Source organism: Folsomia candida, unplaced genomic scaffold, assembly GCF_002217175.1.
Source record: "Folsomia candida strain VU population unplaced genomic scaffold, ASM221717v1 Fcan01_Sc003, whole genome shotgun sequence".
In the NCBI taxonomy this organism is placed as follows: Eukaryota; Metazoa; Arthropoda; class Collembola; order Entomobryomorpha; family Isotomidae; genus Folsomia; species Folsomia candida.
The window spans coordinates 6,444,600-6,451,023 of record NW_019091195.1 but is presented as its reverse complement, the minus strand read 5'-3'; the positions used below and the strand labels follow the sequence as shown (position 1 = coordinate 6,451,023).

The 6,424-nt window shown below is 35.8% G+C and overlaps 3 protein-coding genes across 6 annotated transcripts; 1 reads left to right on the top strand and 2 right to left on the bottom strand.

Moving 5' to 3' along the window:
- The first annotated feature begins 7 nt into the window (after positions 1–7).
- Positions 8–1,391, top strand: LOC110846148 (growth arrest and DNA damage-inducible proteins-interacting protein 1). Of its 2 annotated transcripts, none has more exons than XM_022092787.2 (4): positions 8–125; positions 210–743; positions 835–934; positions 1,031–1,391. In XM_022092787.2, the coding sequence occupies exons 2-4, from the start codon at positions 232–234 to the stop codon at positions 1,259–1,261; spliced, it is 843 nt and encodes a 280-aa protein (XP_021948479.1). In that variant the 5' UTR covers positions 8–125; positions 210–231; the 3' UTR covers positions 1,262–1,391. The 2 variants fall into 2 exon arrangements, with proteins under 2 accessions (XP_021948479.1, XP_021948480.1); XM_022092788.2 differs by having other exon boundaries at positions 26–116.
- LOC110846147 (ras-related GTP-binding protein C) lies at positions 1,374–3,794 on the bottom strand. Of its 2 annotated transcripts, none has more exons than XM_022092784.2 (10): positions 3,382–3,794; positions 3,106–3,293; positions 2,902–3,029; positions 2,717–2,778; positions 2,600–2,638; positions 2,435–2,530; positions 2,269–2,350; positions 1,995–2,171; positions 1,656–1,910; positions 1,374–1,583 (listed from the first exon to the last, which is right to left on the bottom strand). In XM_022092784.2, exons 1-10 carry the CDS (start codon positions 3,382–3,384, stop codon positions 1,480–1,482), a joined length of 1,134 nt encoding a protein of 377 aa, XP_021948476.1. In that variant the 5' UTR covers positions 3,385–3,794; the 3' UTR covers positions 1,374–1,479. The 2 variants fall into 2 exon arrangements, with proteins under 2 accessions (XP_021948476.1, XP_035705342.1); XM_035849449.1 differs by having other exon boundaries at positions 3,369–3,793.
- Positions 3,795–4,011: 217 nt separating this feature from the next.
- LOC110847461 lies at positions 4,012–6,202 on the bottom strand. Of its 2 annotated transcripts, XM_022094409.2 has the most exons (4): positions 5,971–6,200; positions 5,784–5,847; positions 5,180–5,619; positions 4,012–5,112 (listed from the first exon to the last, which is right to left on the bottom strand). In XM_022094409.2, exons 2-4 carry the CDS (start codon positions 5,832–5,834, stop codon positions 5,085–5,087), a joined length of 519 nt encoding a protein of 172 aa, XP_021950101.1. In that variant the 5' UTR covers positions 5,835–5,847; positions 5,971–6,200; the 3' UTR covers positions 4,012–5,084. The 2 variants fall into 2 exon arrangements, with proteins under 2 accessions (XP_021950101.1, XP_021950102.1); XM_022094410.2 differs by having other exon boundaries at positions 5,784–6,202.
- Positions 6,203–6,424: the final 222 nt, after the last annotated feature.

The window sequence follows — 6,424 nt, the reverse complement described above, 5'->3', positions numbered from 1 at the left end:
TCATCCCGCATGATATTTCGGGAAATGTGACTCGTGAGAAGCCGGTTGCATGTTGCATGTGTGAGAAAGCTCGGTCGAGTCGAGGAGTGAAAGAAAGGGAAGGAAAAGAAATAAAAGTAAAGAAAGTATGGAAAATTTGAGAGTTTGGGATTTAAAGTAGAATTTAATTTATTGAAGATTAGTTATTGTATTTCCATCTATAATTACAGGTTAAGCTGTTGGGGATTTATTATGTCCTGCCGACTACTCAAGGGGACTTTTTCTTCCATAATTATACCATTTCCGCAAACACGATCCATCCATGTCTGCACACCCAAAGGGTCCGTGTTGGATTACTTTAGGAAAAAAACCCCCACCGATGTCGTTGCAAAGGAGGAGTCAGGGGATACAGATGAGCAGATATTTTCCCTAGAAGAAACAATTACTCCTCCTCTTTCCGAAGAGGAAATTAACCAAAAACGTAACAAGTCACGATTACGAGCTTATCATCAAAGATTAGTGAATGGACAAGTTCCACATCCAGAACCTGTATTTTGGACCCATCACACCGTAGAATACAAGAGAAGAATATTTGGAAAGTATGGAGAAGCAAGTGAAGTTGACCCAAGAATTTTATGGCCTACGCGAAAGCAGTTAAAAAAGAAAATCGAGTATGAAAATATCTGCAATCCATTCACAATCCAAGAAATGATTACAAAAACACGGAAAATGAAGGCTGCAGAAGAGGAAGCTTTTGAACAGAGGTGAGATTCGACGTTATTATCAGTAAATAAATATTTTGACTGGGGGTTTGTGTAATGTGTAATCTGTCATAATATCTTTTTTTATTTTCAGAGAGAGGGAGGTTGATGAAAAGATGAAACTAGTAGATAAATATAAAGCCGACCTATTTGCAAAGCAGCAGGCCAAAGACAAAGAGCAAAAGGACGCAAAGGTTCGATTCGTATTTTATATGTAATTCATCATTTTCTTCGGCAATCAATAATCAAGAGAATCCTTAAAATAAGAGAGCCGTGTTTTATATGTTTAGGACCGAAAAGAAAAGCTCATGGAAGAGGTCCGTCGCCACTTCGGGTTTACAGTGGATTCAAGGGATGAACGATTCCAAGAGATGTTGGCCAAAAAAGAAAAGGAACAAAGAAAGGCTATGAAGGAAGCCAAAAAATTAGAAAAGCAACAAAAAATGCTAGACAAATTGGAAGCCGAGTCTTCCAAATCTCAACCAAAACAAAAACCTACACCAATAGTGGACGAAGACTAGCCGAATAATAGGTTTCAAGTGATAAAATTTAAGTATTTAGAGTTTTTATAATTATAATTCAGATAATGGAGCTGTTAAGTAAATACAAATGATATATACTGGTCACATTAAATTGACGTTTTATATAAAACTTTATTCTCAATTGATATCCGATAGGTAGCACATTTTATATTATATATATAGTAGCGTCATCAGTCATCATGATTATTTATGACTATTTAAATAACGGACCCATGGCCTGGCAATGCACGCTGATTTTTACGAACTTCAAAGACTTTTTGAATGCCATTTCGGAACATGGCAAAGTTGTAATCAATCATCCCTAGACAATGATTTTTAAAAAACATTAGAAAATATTAAAGGACTGTTCGTTTAAAAATACTGACATATTTACCTTGTTTCTCCATTGCCTCGTCTCGTAAGATGCAAACTAGGGCGAGAAATCTATTTACTTCTCGCAAGTGCAGAAATGTTCCATTATTTAAGCGGATGGATGCTTGGCTGTGACGATCAAATGCTGGGGCTAAATCGTCTGCTGAGGTAAGGCCATAAATGAAGGACACGTCAATAACCACATCAATCATGTCGCAACATAGTTCATAACTTTGCATATCAACAGGGGATGAGTCGGTCGCTATATAAATCTTGCCTGGAAAATGAGCATATGTAAGTGTCTTCAATTGCAATCATTAGTATCATTGTTTCTTTTAATATTAAAGTAAGAACTACTTACTGACTACATCAAACAGAAAAGCTTTCTCAATAGAGCAATTCGATATAAATATGTTTAACAAGTTCTCGAGAGTTGGTAGTTGTGGAATGAGCTTCTGTACCACTTTAGAAAATGCTTCAAAAATAGAGTGATCATAGATTGAAGTTAGGTGAAAGCTAAGATGGACCTGCTCGAACGCTGTTCAGGAAAATAAAATAACGTGTACATTCTTGCATCATAAAAACCATTTTAATAAAATATTAAGCATAATAATGGTATAAAGTTGATATTAAACCTGAATCCATTAAATCATCTGTGGCACGTTGATGAATTTCTCTTTGTGTGTCCATTTTATAGTCCTCAGATAGTCCATCCACCTTCGTAAAAAAGCAAATCAGCCAATTAGATAAATTTTAGTGTCAAATGTAAAGCATCTTTTGTCCAAAATGACGGTGAAGTACCTTATGAATGAAAACTTCAAAATTAATTGAAGGGTTTATCTTGTACGCTCTGGTTACAGTGGTATGAAGTCTCTCCAAAGCTTCCATATAATCATCCTGCAAGAAGAAAATATAGTTTCTAAAATTATTTAAAAAAATATTACCTAAGAAAGATCTTCGGCATACTTGTGCATCAATCACAAAAATTAAGGCATCGCAACCTCCCTGCAAGTTTAATAATTGTAGGTTTACTTATTTTGTGGTACTTATTTCGTTTTACTAACATATTATCGCAGTGCTTACAAATATGTTATCAGAGTCAAAGGTGGGATCAAAGAAATCAATTTGTCCTGGAAAATCCCAAACTAAAACAAAGGAGATATTGGAAACACGTTAAAGAAGAAAGCGAAGACAGACATTATATGCTTAGATTAGTCATAATTTAATCCGAATAACTAAATACTGTTTATCAGTTGGTATCATCTTACTGTGAAATTGTACGAACGATGAGTTGCAAATATCCTCTTTTACAACTTTATTTGTCGATTCCAAAAACAGGGTCTCATTGGGGGCCATTTTGTGAAAAACTACCTTTTGTATTGAGCTCTTTCCACTCCTATAAACAAACCAAAACGTATTTATATAGGACTTTATCTAGGTTTATCAGTGAACCATTAAGATATCAATAATACCTTCTCAAACCCATGAGTACAATTCGTGGTTTATATTCCGTCCCCCCAACAATGCTGTTGCCGTCGACGAAGGCTTGGTCACCTTCTGACATGCTGAAGTTTGTGAAGGAACTCGTCTCCTCATTGGGTGTCTGGTCGATAACTTCATTCTGAACTAGCGCTGCTTCATCGTCGGTTGGACAATCCGACTAAAAAATAGGAAATCATAGCCCAACCGATGTTCAATTGCAATTTGCAATTTGAAAATCCATGAAAATTGATACCTCAGTCACTCACCATTCTTTCCAAAGTTGTATACTTTCCTGCAACACTTGACCAATAACGCCCATAAAATTTACACTACACAAGCTTGCACTTTGCACCAGACTTTAAAATAAATCGATAATCGGTATGTGGTACACCGTGGTTTATTTGGTACGATTCGATTATGCTACGCAATTATTTCATCTGCGTACAATTTGCACGGTGCAAAACAAACCGAAATATCATATGTAATCATCTGGCTGAAAGGAAGTACACAAAACTTTTGTGACAAAAGTTCACAAAACTAGCAAGAAATGAAGAAACCAAGATGAGGTAGAAACAGATCTGGTACAATCTTTCTTGTGTGTAAAATAGTAATACAAAATTTGTATTATAAATATTAAATAGTAGTGTGTGCGGTGGTGGTGGTGAATGAGAATTCTGTCTTTTTCTGGACGGCAGAGCATGCATTTTGTGATTTCGTGAAATACACAAGCAGCCCATGATCTGATTCTGATTTTGAGTAGTGGTATTGTGTAACACAATTATATTTTGTGTGACATTTGCTAATTATGCTGTAATCTTTAAATTCTCAAAAGAGACCAAAAATGCATAATGAATGCCTTTTTTAGGTGATAATTAATGATGAAATTTTGGACTTGGTTAAAATTGTACAATTTAATAATTTATTCCTAAATCTAAAGGCAAATTTTACATGAACGATTGATTCTATGTTTATACTAAATAGTTAGTTGTACTACTACACTTCGAAGATTCTTAGAAAAAAATCTTCTCAACTGCACATTTTATTAAAAGCAAAGATTAACAAACAATTAAAACGTGCGTGTCCTGTTAAAAAATATGCAAAGTTTATTGTTAAAAAGGCGAAGTTGGTGAAAATAAAACAGTGAACAGTAAAACAGTAAAATAAGTAACACAGTGGAGTGGGAGGGAGGGGTCGTTACGTTGCAGGTCAACGTCCGCCACATGTTAAAAGGGGGTTAACAAACACGTTGCATGGGGAGGGAGGGGTAAAAAAAAACTCGCCAAATTTACATTAAGTATAGCTTATACTTAATTAATGCTTATACTGTATAAGCATTAATTAAGTAAGAACGTTCCCTTACGATGTAGCCCGAGCCAGTCATTTTTTTGTCTGTTACTTTATTTTTAGCGAGGGTCATCACTAAACCCCCCACCCAAGAAAAGTGGCATCGTCATCGTTAATAATGACTCATTATTCGTCACTTTTTTCCATTACATATTTACAATGTCTCCAAACAGTTTGTGTAAGAAGGATGCAGTGGCCACATATTGCATATTGGAACACTAACCTTGTAGGTTGGGGGTGGGGTTATACAATATGGAAAGATCGAATAACCGGGGAGAACATCGCCGGTTATTCGGTTCATATTAAACATAGTACATATGATTCACTTCATGTTCTACCAAATTAAGATCCAAGCAGCGACGCAGCGTCCGACGAGCAATATTTACACAATCCCTAGGCAAAAAATATGAAAATCATGGATGATGGACTACAAAAATAGGGACTAAGTATGTCCTAGATAAGCTAAGACAAAAAGTACATGCACTATACTTATTTGCAAATAAAAGCAGGGAGAATGTGGATGCAGGTAAGGGCAAGGGATGCAAGTAAGGGGCTTGGCGGCACGAGTGCCGCCAAGCAGTTCTGCGACAGTAAAATCCTTTCCCTTGCTCTTCGGATCACCTTCTTAAAGTGGTTGGGTGGAGCCACTAGAACTTTAAATTATTATCTGCATTACCTTGTTTAATCCAATATAAAAAAACTTCAGTCATATGCCCTTACTTCACAAGTTTTACTATTATAGCACGTAGCCTCTCGTTGTCTTTCTTCGCATCTTGAGCCTCAGATTTCGAGTTTTCCAATAGGGTGGTAAGTTCTTTAACTTTTTTCCGATAAGCATTTCTTTCGTCAATAATTGTTTGATGATGGTTCTTCGATTTGATGGCCTTCAAAATTCGATTTTTTTCTTGCTCACTTATGTTAGGAGCATTTGGGTCTCTTAGGTAGAGTGGAACCTTCTTTGATTGTGATTCCATGTCACATTCTATTGTCTTCCTTACTTCCAATCTCTGCTTTCTTTCTTTCTTTCTATTTTGTAGCTGGGGTTCGACACAAATAGGTTGTGCAGGCAGTGCAGGAGCCATTTCCTCGTTCAACGCGAAGCATACATCCTCAATATCGAGTTGAATTTCCACCGTCGCCCATGATGTCCAATCCACTGACTAAATTGAGTTGAGTTGAATATTGATATTGAATATAATTAGATAAAGAGCTAATTAAACATGTCATTAAAAATAGCATATTTCCTTTTAATGTAAGAAATGATGAAGTAATATTTTAATTATAATTTATAATACAAATATATATTTTTTATAATTACACCCACCTCCTCGCGTGGAGACTGACTACTTTCCTCGGCGTCCATACACTCTGCCATTATGAAGTAATCCCTTTATAAATACAAAAGTAGTATTTCTGTTTAGGTAGCATACAATATACAATGATAAAATTCTAGGACAATTTACTATTCACTATTAATTGAAATTTTCAATTTGAAAACTTTATTCATTTACCACTTTCAATAATAAATAATTTGCACTGTTCGTTGTAGTATTTCTGAAAGGAATTGGGCAGGTCAAAGTTAATTGCCACGAAATTAATTTGTTCAAAGTTTCATTTTTTCAACTTTCTAATCAAGAGATGAATATGGCGGATCTATCTCTAACGATTTCTTTTGCTTAGAGATTCGAGTCGTTCCTATTGCGCAAGAACAACCACCACCACAAACAACAAAAAATACAGATCTCTGTATGCTGTGTACACCCCTCGAAACCACCAGTCTCCATTGATGACTGAAGAAGCTTGGCTTGCTTTGATATTAGTATTTCATTGACCAGTCTCAGTCTCAGCCGTAGCAGTGGCATTATGGAAAGGGGGAGGAGTTTAATAACATGCAAGAATACGGAGATATATAAGTGAATCTCACGTAGATGAAGGGGACTCAGGATCTACGCTAATATATATAGA

Bases quoted from the DNA above. Each gene is read 5' to 3' on its own strand.
- LOC110846148 (XM_022092787.2), top strand. From the start codon at position 232: ATGTCCTGCCGACTACTCAAGGGGACTTTTTCTTCCATAATTATACCA. The intron at 744-834 runs GTGAGATTCGAC...TTTTATTTTCAG, and splicing joins GAGGAAGCTTTTGAACAGAG to AGAGAGGGAGGTTGATGAAA. The intron at 935-1,030 runs GTTCGATTCGTA...TTATATGTTTAG, and splicing joins AAGAGCAAAAGGACGCAAAG to GACCGAAAAGAAAAGCTCAT.
- LOC110846147 (XM_022092784.2), bottom strand. The intron at 2,531-2,599 runs GTATGCCGAAGA...TTCTTCTTGCAG, and splicing joins TTTTTGTGATTGATGCACAA to GATGATTATATGGAAGCTTT. The intron at 2,351-2,434 runs GTACTTCACCGT...TTTTTTACGAAG, and splicing joins TTGAAGTTTTCATTCATAAG to GTGGATGGACTATCTGAGGA.
- LOC110847461 (XM_022094410.2), bottom strand. From the start codon at position 5,834: ATGGCAGAGTGTATGGACGCCGAGGAAAGTAGTCAGTCTCCACGCGAG. The intron at 5,620-5,783 runs GTGGGTGTAATT...AACTCAATTTAG, and splicing joins GTCAGTCTCCACGCGAGGAG to TCAGTGGATTGGACATCATG. The intron at 5,113-5,179 runs GTAAGGGCATAT...AATAATTTAAAG, and splicing joins ATAATAGTAAAACTTGTGAA to TTCTAGTGGCTCCACCCAAC.